At 41.3% G+C, this 25,524-nt stretch overlaps 1 protein-coding gene across 1 annotated transcript in view; it reads left to right on the top strand.

The window, feature by feature from the left end:
• Positions 1-25,524, top strand: part of nbeaa (neurobeachin a) — an 87,657-nt gene that overhangs the window by 26,687 nt on the left and 35,446 nt on the right. Inside the window, 12 exon segments of the mRNA XM_070843141.1 lie at positions 766-997; positions 3,306-3,406; positions 5,399-5,494; positions 5,770-5,891; positions 8,245-8,371; positions 9,726-9,845; positions 11,045-11,191; positions 16,668-16,865; positions 17,919-18,052; positions 18,646-18,754; positions 19,599-19,751; positions 21,608-21,776. Of these exon segments, the coding sequence (XP_070699242.1) occupies positions 766-997; positions 3,306-3,406; positions 5,399-5,494; positions 5,770-5,891; positions 8,245-8,371; positions 9,726-9,845; positions 11,045-11,191; positions 16,668-16,865; positions 17,919-18,052; positions 18,646-18,754; positions 19,599-19,751; positions 21,608-21,776 (1,708 nt within the window).

The following is a 25,524-nucleotide window of genomic DNA, read 5'->3' as shown; positions in this document are numbered from 1 at the left end:
TTGGTTTCCATGGCTACCATTTCCTGGATAGTGTAGTATGCTGAGGATGAACTGCGTGGGTACGCTTGTGTTCATGTGGTGCATGAGTGAGTGTGTGTGTGCGTGTGTGTGTGTGTGTGTGTGAGTCACAGTGAGATGAAGGCTGTACTATCACAAGTAATTATAGTGCACCAGCCATTAAGAACATTTGCACTCGATTTTAAAAGTATGGTGTCCTCCAACTAATGCTATCTGAAAGGACAGGGAGTGAAATGTGTATTAATCAGTGTCTGTGTGTGCCTCTGTGTGTGCTCGCATGGCTATGTGTGTAGCTGAGGCAGTAGAGGGGGCCATTTTTATGCCTGCTGTATTTTGAGAGTGATTGTAGTTCACAGAGGAGAGTGCTGCACTCTTCACATTACAGAGAGAGAACAGAGAAGGAGATGGCGTTTTGCGTGTGCTTGTGTGTGTATGCGTGTGTGCAGATGAAGGACGTTTATTTGTTGCAGTATGTGCGGCCCCAGGCAGAAGAAATGCTTTGCTAACCACAATCAGCATCCATCAGAAGCCAGACTTAGCTCTCCTACAGACAAAAGGTTAAATGCTTCACTAAATCATTCTCTCGTCTTATTCTCTCTCTCCTCCCGCTTCCTTCATCACCCTTATCCCCTTGTTCCTTTCCTCCATCCTAACACGTCCACCGTCCGCCTCCCTTAACATTGGTTCCCTACCCCCCAAACCACACCCCTCCTCGACTTTCTGTCATCCTCCCTCACCTTCCTCCAGCTGGTGGGCGGTGAGTTTGACCTGGAGATGAACTTCATCATCCAGGAGGCAGAGAGCATCGGCTGCATGGTGGAGCTGCTGTCCCACTGCGAGGTGACGTGCCAGGCTGAGATCTGGAGCATGTTCACCGCCATCCTCCGCAAGAGCGTGCGCAACCTGCAGACCAGCACAGAGGTCGGACTCATCCAGCAGGTGCTGCTCAAGATGAGCACTGTGGATGACATGATTGCAGGTAAAATGTAGTTAGCATGTAATGATGTACGTAAAGACACTGAAAACACAATGACAGAAAAAAACAGGAAGGTGTCGCATCATTGATCAAATACTGTTCATAAAAGTAGCAACGCTTAGATCATAGTTTCACTGTACTGAAACTACTTATGCCATCAATTTATGATGGTAAGTGAGGACAAAAACTGCTCTCGTGAAGGTTTTTTATTCTTAATTAAGCTTTGCCAACTCACCCTTAACATGCTTGACCTACGTAGTGATTTCACAAAGGTGGTGATTTTCCAACTATTGTCTCTCAAAATCAACAAAAAGAGCTCCTGCATTCAGCAGTGGGTTGTGTGTATAGGTGGAAAATCAATTGTAATGTCATAGGAAGGAAAGAGTAAAACGCATGCCATGTTGAAAACAGACTGCATTTTGAGACTCTAACATTCTTTTACACAACATGTGGGTGTGATATTTAATTCTACTGGAGCTGGTAAAATTGTGAACAATGTTGTATTTTTTCGTATGTTTAGAGCCAATACTTGAAGAAGTCTTTCAGTACATGTATGTATGCTGCACGTAGGCTGCAGCAGAAGCAGAGCAGTGACTTCAGTATGTGTCTGTGTGTGCTGCGTTTTATATGGAGGGCTTGATTGCAAAACCGCACATACGCAGTCAGTCTGATCATAATGACCTTGACTTCATCTTAATGATGCCTCGGAGTCTGTGTCCTCTCTTTCCCTCCCCCTCTGTGTTCTCTCTGTCCTACCTACCACCACAGAATAATACGCTTTATAACTTCTCCGAGTTATTACTGCGCGAGTATCCGCCACTTAAATCAATTGATGCCAATTCTCAGATTCATTTTCTGAACCATGATTCTAACACTTTTTAAAAACTATTTAAAATGACCTACATGGATTGATCGCACCAAAAACAGAGCTTAGGGGGTTTGAATCTAGGACATTGTGTATTGCGTTTTCCTCTCATACCAAGCACCTCAGTGAGCTAGCCTTCTGCTCTATTCCCTATCGCTGGGCTCTGGCTAATGAAATATTGTGGGAAAGCTCTATTCATATCTAGCAGGCCTAATGGGAAAGAAGAGCCTTTGTAAGCAGATTGCCTCACTCTGAGAGGGCCGTGCTGTACCCCTGCCATATCCACACTGATCTGCCGTGGCTCTGTGAAGTGAAAGTCAATAAGGCAGGAAGGTCATTTTGACTAAGCGAATGTCTTTGAACACAATGCGCTTTTTAATTATCTGCTTAAACATTGAGAGGGAAATATTTTTGAGGCATTGTTTTTCCTCAATGTAATACTTGCTGTCATGAAACAAGAACTCTTGCATTGTTTGTGAGTTTGTTGATAGGTCGTAACAGTAAGTGACGACTGTCTAGAAATACATTTATGAACTTATCCACTTTTTTCAGAGAGTTAGATGAGAAGATTAATACCACTCTGAATGTCTGTATGTTAAACATGGAGAGCTAGAGCCAGCAGATGCTTAGATTAGCTTCACATAAAGACCAGGGGAAACAGTCACTGACCCAGCCAAGTATATAGTTTTATGATTTTGCACTTGTGTTTTTGTACAAGGCCAAGCCAGACCAGCTGTTTCTCCCTGCGTCCAGTCCCTCTGCAAAGCTAAACTAATTGCCTTCTGCTGTAGCTTCATATTTAGCATCTAAACTTCAAAATGAAATTGATCTTTTCATCCATCTCTAAATATGTTACACAATTTCTTAAAAGAAAATTGAAAAGAGAAAAAAAATCCCCAATATTTGATAAAAAAGAGTATCTTGGAGTTTGCTGATACAGTGCATAATAAGAACTCATCATTCATTAACAAGCCTTACGAACACAGTATGTGAGCGTGTAACTGTCTTCAATATTAGCAAAAGTATTACATGGCTCTTTGTTTGTTTAGCTAGTAGCTAAGAGTGCCGAACACGTTCTCAGTGTGTGTCCTCATATTACCTGATGTATTAAGATCAATATGTACTAACGCAACAAGAAATTACATCGTGGCGTACACATTCAAGGTATTAAGAAATGCTGTGCACAGCAACTCTGCTCGAGATTCAAGGCTGTGTGTATTTTTATACAGCGGAGCAGCTCTGAGTACTTGGATGAAGCACACTTGAATTTTGACTGTACTGAATAATAGATCTCTGAACACTCACAGTATACAAACGGTGTATTTCCAGTGACCTCACCATTTCTTATCAGAGAAGTGTCAGTAGAGGGCCTTCCAATGCTGACACACACACACACACACACTGCTCTCTTGTGCTCACTTTCTTCCTCTGCCTGTGTTTTCTCAGACCTCCTGGTGGACATGCTGGGAGTCATGGCCAGTTACAGCATCACAGTTAAGGAGCTGAAGTTGCTCTTCAGTATGCTGAGGGGAGACAATGGCATCTGGGTGAGTTGGTAGACTCTTATAAAAACCTCTGATTGATGTGCTTTAGATTTTTAGGTTGTGTTTGTGTGTGTGTGTGTGTGTCATCTAGTGTAAAAATCATCCATGCTACACTACATTCGAAGTCCATCCTCTAAAATGGGAGCTGGAGCTTCAATCCAAACCCCCCTTGTGGCTCTGATGGCCGCAGATTAACAGATACGTCATAAAATTCACACTTTTATTATGTTTTTGGTTTAACTTAAGCTGGTATTTTGTTTTTCTCAATTAACACAATGCCATATTTTACAGTTGAATTAAAAGCAACACGTCACCCTAGATTTACTCTGGGAAAATGCCTAAAATCATGATTATTGTGTCATTATAACTGGGTATATGTTTGGTCTTTTTTGGAGACTCACATTGAGTATTTGCTGCTCGAAAAGTGAGATATTTCACTTTTTCCTGATATGTCAGTATTCTACAATTAATAGTCGTGGAAGCTTAATTTATTTTGTACTCGATTAATTATACATCATGAGTTTGTTTGTGTGTCATTAGTCTGGATGTGACTTAATGGGATGGCTGTGCTAATAGACCAGAATAATAGAGGATGGGTGTGTATCTATGTTTGGAATGATTTGTGAGTCTCTGTCAAGACAAGGGCAATTTAGCTCACGTTTAAGTCTTTTTTTTCCTCTCGTAATCAACATTATTAATGCAACAGAGGTTGGACTGTGTTGTTTAGTTATTTATGAGTGGCAGAATCATGATGGAAAAAAACAGCAGCAGCATAATCAGCTGTGAAGGTGAAACATTCACAAAATAGGCTGTGCATTCAGTATTGTTTTTCACTCTGCCATATACTCTCACACTATATATACATAACCACAGTCTTCTGTCACCAAGCAGCTCCGCTGGAGTAAAGGCACTGCTCCAGGGCTCATTTTTTTTCCTTCCCTTATGTCAGGTTTCTTCACCAGATCTCTTCACATCTTCAGGTCCCTAAGTTTCTCTACCCAGAAACTGTGTGCTACCAAATAGGCGCTGATTCATGTTGATTTAAACATCAACATGAACCACTCTCACACTGACTGCCTCAGGCCGTCGGGCTGATGTTACACTGTTTATTGTAGAATTGCGCCAAAATTATCCATTGAAATTGGTTTTTTGAAGGGAATACGGAAGAATTGGGCCACACAGCTGCTGATTCATGCTTACTTTTAGAGCTACAGTTCCAAGTGTACATTAAACACCTGTTAATGAGATGAATTCAGTAGTTGAGAGTTGGGAGCGCTAAGTACAAATTCACTTAAAGTGCTGCTTGTTTTCATCATCTTAACTGCTCCCTGTAGTTTACTGATCGGCCGAGCTTCCAGTCACTGGGTTTAGTTGACTCAGAGTGGATGTTTTAAAACCACGCTGTGGACATTTAGGATGGCTTTGTAAGGCTGAACCTTTTCCTCCATCCCTACTCGCTGTAGGGTTAGCGAGGTTTACAGGCTGTGTGATTCGTTGGCAGCTGCTGGCGGCCACTAGCTGAGTCAATATACCCTCGTCCCTCCTCGTCAATCTCCCTTCTACTCAGGCTCCAGGACGACCGCCATCAACAATCCCTGGTCACTGATCAGTGGTCCACAGCCAGACCATCATCCATCCCCACAGGCCTCTCTCCATACCTCCTCTGCCCGATCACTATCTCCACCTCATCCACCTCGCCACTATTTCCCTGTCTTCTCCAATTTCTCCTCCCCCAGCAGCCCTCTCCAGAGACAGATCGATTAAGGGTTGCTATGGTATTGATGAGGTGTTGTCGGGGGAGGGCGGAGGTGATTGAAGAGTTATTGATCCGGAGGGGTTGTGGTTGAGATGTGATGTCACACCATACTTTTTTTTTAATAGAGTCTCTCCCCTGTGCCTCTGATAGTCAGCATGTGTCACATAATAATGACAAGCACTCCTCTCCTCTCCTCTCCTCTCCTCTCCTCTCCTCTCCTCTCCTCTCCTCTCCTCCAGCCAAGACATGCTATCAAGCTCTTGTCGGTGTTGAACCAGATGCCTCAGAGACATGGTCCTGATACCTTCTTCAACTTTCCAGGACGCAGTGCAGCGGTGAGACGGACCAATATGCAAACACACACACACACACACACACACACACACACACATACCTGAGTGTCATTATCAATAATTTCTTTCTCTTTGTGCACCCAAATTGAGTCCCTCTTGGGCTTCCTCCTTGCAGCCAGTCAGCACATCTTAATTGGCACTTTGCTCCACCAGTGCAAGGAACTGAATGATGAAAATGATGTAATGACTGACTGAGAGACGCATTGATTGCTATAAACATTTGTGAGAGCTAATCTGATGCGTGTATCCTCCCTCAGGCCATAGCATTGCCACCAATTGCCAAATGGCCTTACCAAAACGGATTCACTATCAACACTTGGTTCAGACAGGATCCCCTCAACAACATCAACGTGGACAAAGACAAACCGTATCTTTATTGGTGAGTAGAACGCTGTTCATCTGGCCTGTTGCATTAATGGCATACTGGGACTGAAAACATCTACCTATTTTGAACTTCAATGAAAAAATCCACTCTTCAGCACTATCACAATATTTCTACTAATCATAAATCTTTCACCTCTTTGCCTTTTTAGTTGATCTAATGACATCATGCCAATATTTTTGCCAGCATAGTTACAGAGGAGTTTAAAAGAAATAAAGAAAGCACACACCTGAATGAAGCAGGTGTAGGCCTTGTTACTTCTGGGTGTCAAAAGGCATTCGGGTTAAAGTAAGAAGAAACTAATTTAAAGCAACATAAATGATGCAGGTTTAGGGAGAGTGCACTTTACTTAATCACAGTATTCAAAAACACTGAACACACTGCAGACTTTTGCTCAGACCTACACCTCTCCCACATTAGCATTGTACAGGGTTTTCATGACAAAAATTGGAAGCTCAGTCTGATGTACAAATCAGCAGAATGTACAACTGCAGTATTGTTTATCTGTTTATCTGTTTCTCTCATTAAACAATTCAAACTTTCAACGGTCAAATGGTAGAAAATAGTGAAACAAGCCCAACACAAGGCGATGCCTTTGAACTGTTTTAAGGAAAAGTCCAAAAGCCAAAGATGTTAATTTACAATGATATAAAAAAACAGAAAACAAACAAATCCTCACATTTGAGAAGTGTGTTGTGCTCTCAATTGACCAATTGCTTCAGCTCTATGACAATTCAAGCACAACAGTGATAAATATTTATCTTATCAGACTGAATGACATGAACAGGAAGTTAATAGATAAACAGATAATGAATTATAACATTGCTTTAAATGTCACGGCACTCCGTTATGAGTGTGGTGCGGGTGGATTCTTCCACTCGTTGTGCAGCTCTGGACCTCGCTGGCCTCGACGTTAGCGTTGTAAGTGCAAGCCGTTAGCCACTATGAAGCTTCATTAGCTTTGACCTTTTATTTAATTGAACTCCTTTTGCTCCTCGGCTTGGCTTCTTCCCCCCACCTTTTCACTCTGTGACGCTAAGCAGCGGCATCCTCCCTTCACATTTCCCCCCCACAGAGTCAAACTCTGAATCATTATGAGCACAAAGAATAGGGGAGCACGTCGTCTACAGGAAGGATGACATGCATCCGTATGTTCTCTGGATACCATCGCAGAGATGAGCTCTGATCGTTAAAAGTGTCTGGATGTAATCCTGTTTCCTTAGTAACCATTTGTCAGGTTGTCATGGTAAGAGAGAAGTAAGAGAGCGAGGCTATCCACCTCTCCTCTGGCCCGGGTCTTATCATCCTCACCCAGATGCAGCTGCTACTCCAGCCGCCTGTCTGATACTGGCCCCCACAGCTGCATTTAGGCCACGATAACACACTATATGCACTCCAAACGTGTACCAGGGATTCACTTGAGAGGGATTTATATCTGCTCCCTAGCTGTGCTACGTGTGTGATCCTTCTGGGCCTGTTTTAGAGGTAGAACTGTGACTTGTTGTTTTGTGAAGAAGCTTAGCAATGAGAGTGGATTTTACGTGGAGGTTACGAGTGAGTGTGGGAAGGGAAACTTTGTGGGGGGAAAATGTGAGAAAGGGGATTAGTAGTGTTTTTCCACAAACCTGTGATCTGGGACCCCCGGTGCTGCTGTAAAGAAAACGGTTAAAAATCCTGCTTTTTGGGAGTGGTATTGGCTTAAATAAAGCGATATGTCAGTGTGAAAGGTGCCCTGCTTGTATAGCAGGATTTCTTTTTTGGTACAGTTTTCTCTGTGAAAAATGTTTGACTTTTTTTTTGATGTAGTTGACCTTTTGCAGTTTTTTGTGGTAGCTTGCAGACACAAAAACATTGCATCATTTACAATAAAGCCTGGCTTACAAATCGAACCAGACAGCAGTGTCAAAATGTAATTTATATGACAAATGTTTGCTTTTACTTTTGAGCAATTCTTATTGTAATATCCAGTCAAAAATGTGTAGCCAGGCGCCTCAGTGCCTCACCTGGTCGAATCCAAACCATTAAGGCTTTGTCCTTGCCGCTTTGGCCTGTGTTTGAATCTGGCCCATTGCTGCATGTCAACCCCCTCTGTCTCTCACCCTAATAATAAAAGCATTAAGATGCAAAAAAAGAATTAATATGGAAATATCAAATCATTCAGTTTCAATAAACTCTAATGAAAATGGTCAAACAGAACATCAAGTGTTGCATAAATGTTGCAAACTAATAATGAAGTACCATAATTCGTTTTAATATAGACTTATATTTTTCTTTAAAAGAATTATTTTCAAACAGATCTTGAGTTGATAACAAACTGAAATGAGTGTAATTCTTCCCAATTCTCCTGCAGTTTTCGCACCAGTAAAGGAATCGGTTACTCCGCTCACTTTGTGGGAAACTGTCTCATCGTGACATCATTGAAGTCAAAAGGAAAAGGCTTTCAGCATTGTGTGAAATATGATTTCCAGCCCCGCAAGGTAAGGAAATTCACACACGCATGCCACCAAATAACTCAAATGAATACTATTAAGCGAGTGCAGAGTTTGGTAATCCTGTGCCACTTGTTAGATGAGTCAGAATCAGAAGTGTGTTGCTGCTCTCTTCTTCTATCTATCCTTGCACTCACAAGGAGTGTGTTGATAAGGTCTGTCAATTAAGACCTGCACATTCCCCCTCTACCGCACTGTCAGCATTCTGCTACTGTCCTGCACACACACACACACACACACACACACAAATTCACTTGATGAGATGGCCCTCCGCAGTATTTGCTGACCCAGTAGAATCTCTGCGCAGCCTAACAAAGTTCCCAGTGGTTCCATTAGATCAATTTATAAGTCACCATGTCTCACATCATTTTGTCTGCCGTGCCCATGTGTTAATGTGTACGCGTGAGTGTGACTGCTCACATGCATGTGTGTTATTGTCCACTCCTCAGCTATGCATACACCAGCAAACATCCGAACGCCCCTCCCCCAAAAGTCTTCCTCCCCATTTCAGTCCTCCCCCAGGGAATCTGTTTGTATTGTCACCAGGGAAGATGTTTTCTAATCAAGAATCAAGGCGCACACACACACGCGCAACACTATTAATGGTATGTTAAGGTGAGCAAAGGGATCACTTAGGAGTTCTATCGTATGAATGAGGTTAACATTTTGTCCTCCATGTTGGCTAACCTCCTTACAGAGAGCTAATGCTGTTAGAGGGAGCATTCTCAGGATTGCAAAGACAGAAGGCAGACAGAAAAATCTTGATACAAACACAGTAGTTGCACAGCAGGCAGAGGCTCATATAAGAAATAACAATAAAATAATGTTTATTAAAAAACGAAATTAAATGTCAAAGGTGCAAACAACACTTTTTTCTGCACCACAGGCTTCAGCGGGTCTGCCCAACAGAAGTCCAGTCAATATAATGAATTTGACCACCAACAGTGCAAAGTTAGAAATAACATACAAAACCATCAGACAGAATATATACTCTAAGGCAGGCAAGGAAAGGCGACACCTTTTCATTCAAAATGCTTCACAAAAGGTGAAGAAATGCATTAAAACAACATTTAAAAACAATAAAAAAGAAAATAAATCAATTAAAATACAGCACTGTTTACATCAAAATAGCGTCTCATTCAACAAGAGACACAACAGATGCATTATCTGAAGAGAGACTCCCACTTGTACTGTTCAGATATAAAAGAGCCAAAGGGGAAACAAACAAAATTTACTTAAATCACTCATTGAATAATTTGGTGCATTGCTGCATATGAATTAGTTTTTTGTTTTTGATTCATTATCTCGTCTCGTCATCTGAATATGCCTTTGTATTTTGCAGTGGTACATGATCAGCATCGTCCACATCTACAACCGCTGGAGGAACTCCGAGATCCGTTGCTATGTCAACGGTCAGCTGGTCTCCTACGGTGACATGGCCTGGCACGTCAACACCAATGATGTAAGGGCACCGATAGAGGGGAAGAGTTATTGTGTTGTTATACGCACTGTTCTGTTTGAACAATTAGAACAATTAAAGATTTCAGACACTTGAGGTAATCCTAGATCGTTTATGAATTTTAAGTTTATTATTTGACTACTTCTGTTTTTTTAAAAAGAAGCTTTACTCTTAACCGCTTGAAATGTTGTTGTTTGATGTCTATTTTATTGTCACTCCGGTTGCATCAGTATACTTGTGTGAAATTCTTTGGCTGGGAGCTCCATTACAGATAGATGCATTTAAAGAAAAAAATATATAGAAAAATAAGCCAGAGATATATAAAGATCTATATATGGAGGGAAAATGAACATAAAAACAGAATATGAGGTATGACAACAGTGAAAGGTATAAATGCAATGAAGACATGTATATGTACATATATCCTATAAATATAAAGATATAAAACCGCCTAACATCATATTTAAAATATAATGAAAGCAATAAAAAGTGCTTACACGGTTGAAAGTGATCTTTGCTAAATATTTATTTTCTGTAAATCATATGTTGCTATTCCAAATACAGGCTTCTGCACCAGCCTTAGAAATCCACTGGAGTGGTTCTGGCTCCACTTATGCCGCCCTCCTATCGTGATATTGGCAAACATTCGAGGTTTGCCCTCTACATTCGTCAGCTGGGGTAGAGTTGCCCTTGGGCCCCGTTCCAGCACAGCTCGCCCAAACTCCAGCTTCAAACTTTTCCATTTAGCAGGGTGCAGGTAGCCTGGGCTCTCAGAGAGCCTTCATTACACTTCCTTTCTGGTTGGCTCTTGACACTGCTGCAATTACCAAGGGCTGGTGTTATTCTCCGTAAGAAATTCCTTGGCCTCTGGGTAAAATGTCTTCTAGTTCACACAGCTTACCGAAAGATACATACAGTACACGAGTGAAAGAACAGATCTCAAAATGTGTTGATGCTATCAAGGTTTGTTTTGTCCTGAGGGCTGAAGATAAAACTTATTTCATCACTTTGAAGAAGCAGAAGAGTAACGATCTTACTGTGATAAAGGGTATTGGAGGGATGGAATAGATGAAAGGCGAGTGGACAGAAAGAATGTGATGCAAAGGTTGTAACAAAAAACACTTTTACCTCCCTTGCTTGTCTGTTTTTCAAGACAGCTCTTACAATGTGAAATGTTGCTTGTGTTCCACCGTGTTTTTCAGAGCTATGATAAGTGTTTCCTGGGTTCTTCGGAGACAGCGGATGCTAACAGGGTGTTTTGTGGTCAACTGGGAGCCATCTACGTATTCAGTGAAGCTCTCAACCCAGCACAGATCTTTGCCATTCACCAACTTGGCCCAGGATACAAGGTGAGACAACGCCCACGCATCACCTTATCACCCACCCTACTGTATATTCTCTGTACACTTTATGGAGCATCAATGTCATGCTCTATTTGGCAGGCAGAATGTCCTGTCAACCTGAGGATTGCGTTGTCAATGTTACTTAATGCCGGCTTTGCCCATTCACATTGTCAGCTAGATATAGTTAAGGCCATCAATCATCCCTGAACACAGCCTATATGTTGGTGCCAGGGTGTCCTTGTGGTTGGTAGGTTGTGGTTTTTGTTGTCACTGAATGTATATACTGTATATCCTCTCTCATAATGCATTAATGTTGGAGGATCAGTCCTCTCTCTTAAAACAGTAGTTGTAGAGCTGGGGTATTTCTCCTACTTTTTTAGATGTAGGTGCCCTTCATGAACACCATCAGTCATGCTCCAAATGTGTTCATTTGTGTTGATTTTAACTGGATGTTATTTAACACTGTTGTGTACACATAAGTGGATATTATTACAGTATTTTTTCATATATTTGAACTGGTTTGTTCAGTTTGTATTCATACTGCAGTACTGGTGCTCGGAGTGACAGAAGCTAGACGTTTCCACCAAGTATTTGAATCATTTATCCATAACTTTTAGAAAATTATTTCAACTATTTATCCATTACTTTTAGCTATTTCATCACTAACCAATAGTTAAGTCAATTGTCTATCCACTGCTGGCTAACATTTTTCAAGTGGTTAATGATACATGGACTTACTTTTAGCTATGTCACTATATATATCCAAAAGGTATCCATTTCTACTGCTTATCCATTACTTTTCTCTAAAGATTTTAAACACGCGTCCATTACTTTAACCCAGTTCACCATTTAGCCTGTACTTTCAATTGTTTAGTTCTCGTCCCCCTCGCTAACTACTAAATTGTTTTCATGCAATGTCGATCTCATCATGTTGTATTAAGCTGAAAAAGCTGACTCAGAATGTCGACATATATTTTCAACTCGAATCATTATTGCTATATTTTTCAATTGAGTTGAGCTACTTCACAGTATTTCCACGTACCCTGCAGCAATTTTAGAGGTACCCTCTGGGGTACAAGTATCCTTGGTTGAGAATCATCGGGCTAGAGCACAGTACTAGCTTGTTAAAGAGTTTTCCTTTTTAGCATTTATGTATGAAGCAAAAATGTACTTTGCTACACTAAAAAGTTGCTAAATAGCAGATATTGGCACATGTAAGGAGCTCTTTTTCAGCAGGAATGCAGAGAGAAATTCAGTGTACTGATGGAAAGGCACACAGCTTCATAACCTCGATGCAACAAATTTTATTGCCCAAAACCAAGCTTTTGACAGGGGAGCTGTCTTCATCTGGGTAATCTAATATGTGCAGAGGCGTCTTTCATTTTGATTAATTCTGCTCCTGTCAGCCACAACATCATTGCTATCGGTGTGCATTTCTAACTCTGTTTCACAAGAGGCAGATATTCCAAATTCTCAATAGTAGATCATAACGTCATGCAGCTCAAAGCCATGTTGTGATTCGAGTGAGGGGTTGGCTGCAATCACAGACAAATTTCCTGACAACTGATGGCTACCAGGATATAAATGCCCACACTCAAACACACACAAACGCTCTGGAGGTTATGGAAAATGCATCACTGCAAATGAGCAAAATCACTTTATTTAGCCAAATGGATGAAGAAGAGTGAGATTAAAGGGGCACATGAAAAAGTAAATTACTACACTTTCAGTAAATAACTTCAGGGAAATCACAAACTGGTGTTGAAATTTGCAGTTTGGAAGTATGCGTGGGTGGATTTTGCCTTTTAAACCCAAAGTCAAGACACAAAACGTATAGAAAATATTTAGTAATAGAAATTATTCAAATGAGGTTCCACAACGTTGGTTGTTGAGCACTGATGGCTTTAGAAATCACCATCTCTGCCTTTTGGCCTGGCTATCGGTGACAGCTGAGATGTTGCAACACCTTGCCAGCTGTCTGCTTCTTGTTTTGGCAGACTTGCACGCCTCAGGCCACTTACAGCTTGTTTATGAAGGTGTCCAAATCTGTCAAGATTTCAGCACCATAAGACGCACACATATCTGAGGCAGCTGATGTGTGCGAACAGCTGCTTGTATTTCAGCAGCAACCCAGAAAGGATACATACTGAATCAGAAATGTGCTTTTGTTACTAAGTCTTGATAAGGCGGCATCAATGCAGAAACGCTGGCATGCAGAGTGTGCATAGATTGCTTTGTCTTGTATAGGAGCACTGAATCATACATGTGAGCTTCACACCTCTCCCCTTTTCTCACATTCATCCTCTGTGAAACTCTCTTTCTCACATCAGGTAATATACGGCACGTTATGGACTAGAGTTCTCACTCCTAATAATCACATGCTTGGGATTTGCTGTTTCTTGGCCATGAATACTGATTCCTCTCTGTCACAGCCCACCGTTTCCTGGGCCGATCAGTCAGATGATTGCCTCGCTGCATGACGCAGAATGTGCCTCTCAGATGCCCAGAAGAGACCATTAAATGGCTCAGTTGTTTCAAAGCCCCAGGCCTCGGTGCTGGTGTTGTAATGATGAGTGCGCGGGTTTTTCGGTTGGCTAAAGGAGAACACTAGTGGGACTCAGCTTGTATCACGCATTTTCCCGTCTTCATGCGAATATAAGCCAGTCCTTGATCTCATGGCTTTGCAGTGATGCTGATGTGTATATACAGCAAGTTGCTCCTGAGGTATCGCCTAATCAGGGTCGAAGAGAACTGCACCTATGCATACTGTACTTTTTGTAGCTGCATGGTCCCAGCTACTGTCAGTGTAACTGCTCAGTAATGAGGAGCAAAAAGCAGGCAGACACTCTGCTCGCACTGCTAAACAAGCCGTCAGCACAGTGAGGATGTTCAAGGTCTTCTCGCTCGACGTGCCTCATGATGGCCGGCACGCTGTGTGTACTGACTGTCTGTGTGCGTGTGCAGTTCAGCACTTCCATGCTCTCCTAATGACAGAAGATGGAACATAACATCTTGTTTTTCTCTATGGGCTATGGTCTTTTCTTTGTGTGTGTGTGTGTGCGTGTGTGTGTGTGTGTGTTCTGTGTATGTCTTGCCACTCACATGTTGTTGAGTGTGTTGCTGGTCGCACTCTTCATCAGGAGTCCAGATGTCCTCATTGCAGGGCATTGCCAACAATCTGGCCACAATGTTATTAATGGACCGTACGAGTCTATCTGGACACCTGTATTGTGTCCTCGGTGTGTGTTTTTGTGTGCACATGTGTCCTGTGTGTCTTTGTGAGGTTTCATAATAGTTTTATTGAAAGTCTTATTGTTTTCTGCATTATAATATTAAACTTTTATAGAATTGCATTCTTTAAAAGCTCATGTGCACAGGGCTCAGCGCTCATTTGTCATTAGCATTGTATATCAATAACTTTGCTAAAAGCCACATTTTTAATATGTATTTATTCTTTGATCAATTTTCGAACTTAGTTCTTGCGTTGCTCTTTAGTTAGCCTTGTATTCAGTATTGAAAATTACAATATAATAATGATAATAATTAAGTTTTGCTGGAGAACTCATTTGTAGGAGTCGTCTTCATTCAGCAAACTGTGTGGCAATGCAGTGGGGGAATGGATGTACGTGTATCCGTGTGTGTATGTGTGTGTGCTTATCACTGCAGGCCAGTGTCGTATCTGCAGCTGTCAGGTGTGACTAAGCTGTCGCTTTCATGCCTCTGCGTGTGTGTTTGTGTTCCAGGTTAGGAACACGTGTGTGGAAGAGCAGCTGTATGAAGCTTTACATCTGTAAAAATGTGCACTTTCCCTTGCATGTTTCTCCCGCTGCCTGTCGAATGCCTCCCTACACACTTTAAAGAGTCAGCAGAGCCTTTTTACACTTTCAGCTACCTGCCTCCAAGGTTGAGCATGGCGAAATGAATACAAGCTCATATTTGCACAGGCACATCTACACACACACACACACACACACACACACATACACACACACACTTCATAAATGCACCACAATAAATAAGCTTACATGGCAAAAAATGTGCATCTTAATAAGTGTATTAATTTCATATTCAGGCTATTCAGTATTTTTCGTGCCGAGGGCCTTTCAACCTTTACAATGAACCAGAGAGTAATTTATTTGTGTTTGTGATTGATTGTCCTTGCACATAGCTGCATTAATTCTCTGTTCCTTTTAATGGATAAGCTCTTTAACACAGCTGTTTAATAGATAATCTTTTCAACACCATATCATCAGCTCTTGTATTGCACTTAAGAAATATGTCACAAAATATAAACATGTGCCTGCTGTATTACCATTTAATTAACATTATTTATTTACTTTGTTTTAATTTGCTTTTTGTGTCACAAGTGATTCTGATAATTGGACGGAAGGAGAAAGTTATGGCTGAAACAGTGCTGAAAAAACCTAGATTTGTATTCAGCTCCTGGATGGTGATAAGGATAAAAAGCAGGGGCTATTTTCTTAAGACGTCTCCATTGTGCAGCGCACTCTTAACTTCAGTGTGAAATTTTGTGTGGCATGGTTAAAACTGCTCTAGGCACATTCTCTACAATAGACCTCAGATGAAAGGTTTAGAAAAAGACGGGCCTGCAGGTCTGTGAGCAGCCTTGGGGTTTCCTGTGCAGTCAGGCTGAGCAAGGCACCTGGGGACCCAGCCGCTTGAAGGGGAGAGTGCCCCGTGCCTGGAGCTGCTGCAGAGGCCGGCTGAGCAACTCGCTAGGCTTCCATTTGCAGAGCTACATGTCTGTATCACCACAGCTGCAGGATATATGGACCCACATGGATCTCTGCAGACCGACAGATACAGACATAGATGCACATGCACACACACAAAAACAAAGTGCAACCTTTACTTCCTACAGTATCTGCAGGGACAATACAAATTCAGTTTTATTTAGCATTGCTCTTCGAGGTAGCCAAGAAGGCAATGTCTCTGTGTCTGTTTAAACAAGTCTGACAACTCTTTACCGTTCCCTCATCCCAGAAGGGTTGAGTTTTTATTTCGGTATAACTATATGAGGAACTGACATCCTCTCTAGGAAAACAATTACTTAAAAAATAGTCCATGATAAAATTATTTTAGATGTCATTTAGACAAGATAAGGGCTTAGCAGCTTGTGGAAAAGTTGGTGGCATGTGCAGGAAAGAGTGAGAAGATAAATTTGGAGCACTGAGTGCCTCTCTCCCACACATCCGCTCCCCCTCTCCACCTTTTATTCTGGGCTAATTGAATTAGTGCCAGGGTTAGCTCTGTGTTCATTAAGCTAATGCTGTGTTGTTTACACACGGCTCATGCTGCAATTAAGCAGACTCCATTTTGGGTGTTGAAGTTGTAAACACAGACACACACACACACACACACACTCGCACTTCTCCTGCCTGTGGACATGCCATTTGTGTCGATGATCCTAAATTTTCCTCACAACACCTTTCACATCTCCTCCTTTCCCCCTCCACTGCAGAGCACCTTCAAGTTTAAGTCCGAGAGTGACATCCACCTGGCTGAGCACCACAAGCAGGTGTTGTACGATGGCAAGCTGGCCAGCTCCATCTCCTTCACCTACAACGCCAAGGCGACGGATGCACAGCTCTGCCTGGAGTCGTCGCCCAGGGAAAACCCCTCCATCTTCGTCCACTCGCCACACGCACTCATGCTGCAGGTCAGTCAGACTGGATTCCTCTGAGTGGCATCACCAGCCTGTTTGCAGACCTCTGAATCACTGCCACAGCAATTCTTATATGAGTGACTGAAGGGAAGTGAAATGAAATGGCAGTTCAGTCAGATTATCAAGCTCGTTTGTCACTGGCTGACTCATATCTGTTACATTTGTGAAAAATCGGCAGTATTTACCCTGCTTGGAGTACTGTAGACGTGGGGTTTACCACTTAAGGACAATACCAATGTTGGTAAAAAAAAAAAAAATACAAAGTGCTCCTTGTGAAAGACAGTCGCCAGCCTACCTGCAGTAAATACCAATGCCTCACAATTTTAGATTTTTGGTGAGCCTCTCTCTTGTGAGGATATTGCTTATGCAGTAGTTGTATTTAAGCAAGTATCTTTCCAAGTGTCCTTTTGTCAAGGTTGGTGGGGCTCTGTTTGGCTGATTCTTTACATCTCATCTTTATTTGTAAAAACTGAAGAATGAACTGCCAATTTGGTGAGCAATTACTGTAACTCACAATTACAAAGACAGCAAGTGAGTCAAATTATCTTCCATTTCTATAATTATTGGAGTTAGTTAGTAGAGGTCACACAATCATCTTTTTTATTAGTTCAGTTCAATAAGTTCCGACAGCTCACAGAATCATGCAGATGCCATTTCGGCCACTCTGAAATTACGCCACAAATTTTGAGTTGTGGTGTGGTTAAATTAACTTCATTTTTATTTTATGTCTTTGTTTATTTTATTCTGTCTGAAATACAGCTATTAAGAAAAGTATTTATTTTTTATTTCTATTTTTTAATAGACAACAAATTTACAATCCATTGTGAAATCAGATTTCTTGTATTTCTTGCGATACTGCGATTCAGAATTGTAGTCATGCTGTATTTGACACCAGCAGTAGATGTTCTGTTGTAAGTCTGTATATAGAAATGTTTTTTTTTTTAATGGCAGTGAGTGATTGTGTGATTTTTTTTTTTCTTTGTGTCTGTGTACATATGGTATAGTGCATGTCTCTGTCTGCACTAACAGCCTGTTTCCGTCCCACAGGATGTGAAGGCCATTGTCACTCACTCCATCCACAGTGCCATCCACTCAATAGGAGGCATCCAGGTCCTGTTCCCTCTCTTTGCTCAGCTGGACTACAAACAGCTCAATGACTGCAGCGTGGACACCACAGTCTGGTGAGTGGTCTTCGTTTTGTTGTTAATGCGCAACATCTAATACAGCTGGACTGGATCCAGAAACAAAAGGAGGGAAAGGGGAAAGAAGTAATAAAAAAGAGACTGAGCAACATTAGGTAAAAATGAATCTTCCGTATATGAGAATTATCTTCCATCTGAAAGCCGCGACAATTATGCTGCAGGCTAGAAATAACTGATTACAGAGAGCAGAGTATGCAAGTGTGAAAGGAAGAAGAGTTACATGGTTTTCCCTGGAGCGATGAGCAGCTTTTAGAAAGTCGGAGTGTCTCCGTTCATCCCACTCCAAGATCGTCCTGATATTACTTCACCACATGAGCTTAAATGCAGTTACGTATCAGGCAGCATCTCCCCATCATGTTCGCTGCAGTGGGGCCGTTTGTCAAATATCATCAAGAAGTCAAAGATAACAAATGAAAATACACTAGCTCATTAAAAATAAATGAGGGAAAAGGTGAATTGGGGTTTGGATAGATGTGAAGATGTTACCTGATGTTACCTGACTGGGGAACATGTAGGTTAACGATTTCCATGCAGCACAACTGAACTATGTGTGTACTCTGTGTATGTCGCAGTGCCACTTTGCTGGCGTTCCTGGTGGAGCTGCTGAAGAGCTCAGTGGCCATGCAGGAGCAAATGCTGGGAGGGAAGGGCTTCCTGGTGATTGGATACCTGCTTGAGAAGGTCAGTAAAAGGCCTCCAAATTGAAAGGTTTGTGTTACATGTTATATTTACTTGTTGTTGGGTGAAGAGAGAGAGAGTTTCCTTTTACCTTGACGTTTTTCAAGGCTTATAAAGCCTCTGGTTTTTATAATAGGTACATAATTAGGTACAGAAAGGTAAAGCTGCAATAAATCCTCCCTTCATGACAGTTATAATGTTTTTGTTTTGTTTTTGTTACTGTTGTAGAGAGGTGCTGATTCAACTGTATGGCCATTTTGGTGACTGCATTCGTGGTGCTGTTGAATTATATTGCATTACAGACAGGTGTTTCCAATATTTTGCCCACCCCATTCATATGAGGGTAAAGCAGTTGAATCAACACCTCTTTGAAACAACAGCGAAGAGACGTTTGCTAATTTTGGTTTCGTTCCTTCTAACTGCAGCGAGAAGTAACAGTTTGTCATAAATGCACAAAAAGAAGATGTGGGCAGAAGAGAGTTGCGTTACACACTCAGTCGCTGGTGTAAATGAATGACTTGACACCCTTGGCAACTGTTAACATAGGCACTTAAGATTATGCAATACAAAATATACTGCAGCAAGTGATTTAATGTGACCTGGGTTACACTGGCTGATAGCATCTCCTTTAAATATAAAGAACTTTGTTGGTGCTGCATTGGTGAGATCTAAATCATTTGAGAAAGATAAAGATTGGTTTGATTATTATCAAGGTTTATTGAAGTTATAGGGTATAGTTTGAAGGCAGTTGTTGTGAAAAGTTAAAATCTCAATGGACAACAAAAGGGGTTTGCATGACCTTTCAGTGTGCTTAAATCACAGCTCATATTTTCCGTCTTTTGTCCAGTCATCACGAGTCCACATCACCAGGGCAGTACTTGAGCAGTTCTTGTCCTTCGCCAAGTATCTGGATGGTTTACCCCATGGAGCGCCACTCCTCAAGCAGCTCTGTGACCATGTCCTCTTCAACGCTGCCATCTGGATACACACCCCTGCCAAGGTCTGTTTGTTTGTGTCTGTGTGCCTCTACTGAGTATGCGTTTGTGTGTTTTTATGACCTTGGTGCTGCAAAAAATGATGGTGGTCTGAATAAGAGAATTAATGGAGTGATGGGCAGAGAGTACGGCATGTGAGACATAGAAAAAAATAGAAAAAGAAAGCAAGAGACGCCACATTTTCTGCTTAGATTACCCAGGAGATATTTCCTGTATGCCAGGAAAATTGAGACAAGCAAGATAAAACAAAGAGGAAGGAGGGACTGACATGTTAGTGGCCATTGCCCTTTACAGTAATATGAAAAAAGAGGTTGCAGGACGGATGGAGGGAGGAGCTGACACATCATGCAGCGAAAGGACAGAACAGGGAAGTGAAGGAAACAAAGAGAAAAGTGACATTTGAAAAGACCTCAGGACAGCAGAGAGATGTGCAGTTCCTCTTTTCCCTCTCATTCTGAACTAGATGTGAGTCTTCCTGGCGTTCCCATAGGGCCCGTCTGCTCTTGCCTCCATTATTTTCAGAACTTCCTGACTCCTTGTCTTCTTCCCTCTGACCCTGAGATGTGATTGGCTCCTGGGTATTGCAGTGCTGCTCTCCAGGGCATGCTGGAGTTAAAACGGAAGAAATACAACTGAACAGTTGCTGCTGCTCAAGAGAATCAGGAGGGTGTGAAAGTTGACAGCATAAACATCAACCTCAGCTGACATGTCATCAGGAAAACAATTCAAGTGGCAAGGCTATGCAATTGCTCCCTATTGAGTTTTTACCTTTAATTGAGTGCCAATACAGAAAACCACAATGAATTGCCAGTAAACATTGTAACAATTCAGCAGGATCATAATGAGAACAGGACAAGCATGATAAATCTACTAAGCATCAACACACACAAAAAAATCTTTTAATCCTTTAAGCTTTCTTCCACTGTACCATTCTGTCTCCCATTTAGGTTTATTATTTCCCAGTTCTCAGGGTATTATTATCACCTTCATGATTGGCAGGAATAGCTTTGGACATATTGAGGAGGAATGAAACACAAGAAATCACATCTGAATCTCATCCCCCATCTCTCATAATGTCTCCCTTGCTCACACTGAAAATAAAGAACCCTTTTTCTTTACCAAGCACTTCTAATAACACACAGTCCTTTCAGAGACAGACGGTTTGTTTGTTACAGGCTATTGTTTCAGCAGTGCAGCCCAAATTATTGTGCAGTGATCAAGGAATTTCAGGCTTTTCTGCAGTGGAACCTGTTGTAAATCGCACTATATAAACACATCGACTCGATGTGTGAAATGTAATCTAATGAATCCATTTAAGTCAGCTGAGTGCACTCTCCGTTGTAGATGAGCTGCGATGTGGTATGGTCAGGCCACGGCACTCCGCTAATTTCATCCGCTTAAACAGAGCTACCTCGTTAAGGCTGGTCCTTAGTGTCGTGGTCACTGTAATGAGCTCAGAGATTTGCGAGTGTGCCGCAGACTCAAGTCTGTGCACTGGTGATTGAGAGGTGTGGTTAGAGGAATATTAAGAGAGGGAAAAAAGAACAGCACGAGGCAGGGAAGGAGGGGAGATGGGAATGAGTGATTGGAGAGCACCCTTCTTAAATGTCAGCGCTGTGTAAGTAGCTCCTCAGATGCTTGACGGCTTCAGGCACAGAAACATCAAAAATAACACAAAGCTGAAAACACTGGTGCTTTAGCTGTAGGGTTTCCTCTCATTTCCCTGTGGCCGTCTTTTCACTGTAAAACTGCCTTTTGTTTGAACATCAGAAACACACACAGATGATTTGCTTCCGTGACAGTTGTGTGTGTGTGTAAGTTTTCCTATATATACTGAATAAATGGATGTGTGTGTATGCAGGTCCAGCTATCCCTCTACACATACCTGTCGTCGGAGTTCATAGGCACCGCCACTATCTACACCACCATCCGCCGCGTTGGCACCGTCCTGCAGCTGATGCACACTCTTAAATACTACTACTGGGCCATCAACCCGCTGGAGTGCAGTGGAATTACCCCCAAAGGTCTTGGTATGTTCACACGAGCACACAATTTGCACACAATGCATGCTCGGTGCAAGAAGAATGAAAAAAGATGAGAAGCAGTGAACAAGGAACAATGACCCTTTTACATTCCTGGTCACCACTAGAGATTTAAAAACACTATTCCTGACCCCTTATATCTCTTATAATGGACTATAAAGCACACGACTTTGTTTGGCTGTGTTCTGTCTATCCATTTCTGTCTCAAATTTTCCCACTTTGCACTTTCCATCCTCTCGTCAGAAAATACGCACAGCTCAAGTCAAGGCATTTATCATTTATACATTTATTCATGTAATCTCTAACACAGTGAATATATCAGTTATACCAGTCTGTCAGTTTGTCCATCCATCCACCTTCTATTAATATCCTGTATGAGGTCACAGGGGGTAAATTACCCCTGTGTGTAATTCTCGCAGCGTGTTTTACATTTTTTAAATCTGAATTTCCTTAGCAACACACACACACTGTGCCTTAGTATTAAAGAATCCAACACTACAGGATCTGAACTCCAATATCTTTCACTTAAATCTTAAATCATCATCTCTGAACCTGCACAATAATCGTCACCTTTATGCACTTGTTAAAGCTTTCTTTTTTTTCTTTGATTGCTGTTAAAACCGCTCCCGTGGCGCTGTGTCAGCTAACAAGTGCATTTCACGCTTGACAAGAAAATGTAGAGGAGGTAGTTATAGCTATGTACTCTACAAAAGCTGTAATATCCATTTGTCACAGTCACTAATAAACACTAAAGCTGCAAAACATGAGACGCAGGAATGCTGTCCTCCTAGATTATTAGGAACCATGAGAGTCAATAGTAGATAACTTTAAATGTATTTAAAGAAATTGAGTTGTATTTTTAATAGAAGGAATATCTTCTTTCACAACCGTTCAGGGGAACTTCAACACTTTCTATTTACATTTTTTAACTTGATTGTCACTCAGCCTTAATACCCCTAAACAAAGGCAGTAAATAAGAATTGGTTTTAATTTTATGTGGTGAAAAGATGAGCTCCAACAACAACAGAGGTTGTCAAATCAGTTTCAGTTTTAGTATCCTGCTAAAAATCCCATGATGACCTAAAGCCAATAATAGATGAGACTTTAATAGCAAAGTGAGTGTTTAAAGGCTTTGAATGACTATGTAAATTTGCAGAAACCCATTATGCATTATCAGTTAAAATAATTACAGTTGTTAAATTGCATTAAATACAGATGGCTTTATGATCATCTTTTCCACATGGAGATAACGACAGGAAAGAAAGTAGTGATTTATGCTACACACAGACACACACAGACACACACACACACACACACACACGCATTCAGTCATCCCTCAACAACTACTGTCTGTGTGCTCACAAGCAAGACTGTGCAGCTCCTTGCTCCAAATGCTTCTGTGTGTTTAAGAGTGAAGAAGACCATTTCAGAAGAAGCAAATGCACAGTCACTTTCTTTCTGAGGGAAAAAAATGTCTGTTGTTCTTCAGAAGAATTACAGGGTTGACTGTGAAGCTTGTGCTACAGAGATAATTATTTTTTATCTTGAATTGAAACGTGTGCACATTTAATTGTGCCTCCTGTGAACGCAGTGTATGTGGAAACTAAACTATAAAAGATTTGTCCTCATTTGAAAAAGAATGCAATTATAAAACGCATCATATTCCAAAAACAGCGACAAATCAGATTTTATATTTTCACTGCCTTTGTAATTCAGCGGAGAGCAGTGTTAAAGCTGCCACTGCTGCCACAAAAGTCAGAGCGAGCCTTTCACTTTAATCAACCCTTTCTTTTGCCCGGGACCCTCCACTGACAATGAGTATACGTCCCATGTTGCCAGGGCAACAGACAGATTTGATTGGCAGATCCAAGGGAGCTTTTGGAATTTCTAATCAAGTGCCTGTCTGACGTCTTTTCTGTTTGGTGATATTGCTGTTTGACTGCTGGGATTTAGCCCATAAAGAAACACTGATAACGGCAGCAATTAGCCTCAGACACGTACTAATGGCTGTTCAAAGCTAAAGGATGTGCTAATTGTGGCTCAGAAGTCTCCATATGTATGTTCCTGACTATACTGTAAGAGTGGAATATGCATAGATGTGATTATTTACATAATAATGGGTTGATATTTTGACGATGGATTTTGTTGCTCAAACTGAATTTAACAGGCAGTTTTAAGTTAAGAGTTTGAATCCAAGCTGCAGATTTCCATTTTTTTTGGAATTTGTGTATTTTTACCCTCAACCTGCTTTGGATCTAGTTAAAAATACATAGTTCTCCTCCAAACATTCCTCATATTCCCAAAAATAGCATTTCATGTTGGCTAAAAATTACTTTCAAAACCACAAAAAGGGACACGTGTACTGTATTCATTACTCAGGTACATTTCTGTTGAACTCTGCACTGCTGAATTATAATACAACAGAAAGAGTTATTAAATGCCTTTTATTGAGTGGAACAAAATGCAGCTCATACAAATTAATATTCTGCTAACCTCAGCTAACCCATTATTTTTTATTTATTTTGTTTTACATTTTCATGTTAAAGTATTTTAAATGTAGAATAACAAACAAAGGGAAAAACATTCAACAAACTGCAGGAATTCACTATAGTTTTACTTCAACTCACATGTGTGTTTGTTGCAATGAGATGAAAGTGAGAGCAAGGTTATTAGGTTCATTGGAAAAAAAAAAAACTCCTCACAGGTTGCCTTTATCTGACAGAACAAAAAAATTTTTTCGCAATGACAGGATAAGACTGGTGAGTTAGACGAGGATAAAAAGAGCACAAGAGGAGGAAAATTAACTTCAAAACGTAAAAGGGAAGAATTAAGCTTGCCCATGAGAAATATTTTAGATGAATTTCAGCTTTTTTCAAACTGTCCTTAACGACCCTTAAAACGGAAGTCGCACCTGGTGCATCCAAGCGTTTGCTGTCCGTGACAAAGAGCTGCTGCGTATCCATGATCGATGGTGAGTGCCACCATACCGCCAACATGTACCAGCTTGACGGATAAGGATGATGGATCACAAGGGATTGCTTCAGTGTCATGTTTTGGCTTTGTGAAGAGCAGGTGAACTGATTGAAACACCTACACACTCGTGTGATTCAAGCCCAGCAGAGCCTGACGAAGATACGGCGAGAGAAGCTTCATATCGCCTTCTTTTCACACCCTCAGTCTTTTATGTTTCTCTTAGCTTACTTCCGCTGGCTAAGCAGCCGCGGGTCAGATATCGGTTTAAATGTTCTGAGAAGACGAGGTGCATTTTATTGAGCTTACAATAAACACTGTTTGCAGTTGCAGTACTCTCCCTTTGTAGCTCGCATAAAATAAGGCCAATTCCAAACACCCTGACGCAGCAAAGTGTGCAGTGCCAAGTGCACACAAGCTGAACATCATAAATGCTTATTGTTGCCTTAACAAACCCCAGTTGGCGATGTAGAATCCTAACGACAACAGGTAGCGCTGGAGGGTTATTGTGTGTGCTGACTGTTTATTTAATGACATCTGTAGAAGACTAGTTGAGGAAGATGGAGTATGAATAGGAAAGCAGGGAAGAGGAAGTCAACTTTAGCTTCATTAGCCACAGGGACCATTAAAGGAAAAATGCTCTCATTTCTAAAGGGTCGCTCTTATATCTGTCTTGCTTTGATCTGAATCTATTAATCTTTTAGACGATTTTGGTACCAAATTACCATTAGTGCGTTATTTGGCAGTTGTTGTGAGCCAATTCATC

Source organism: Pempheris klunzingeri, chromosome 14 (genome assembly GCF_042242105.1).
Source record: "Pempheris klunzingeri isolate RE-2024b chromosome 14, fPemKlu1.hap1, whole genome shotgun sequence".
NCBI classification, from domain to species: domain Eukaryota; kingdom Metazoa; phylum Chordata; class Actinopteri; order Acropomatiformes; family Pempheridae; genus Pempheris; species Pempheris klunzingeri.
This window is presented reverse-complemented; position numbering and strand designations above follow the sequence as displayed.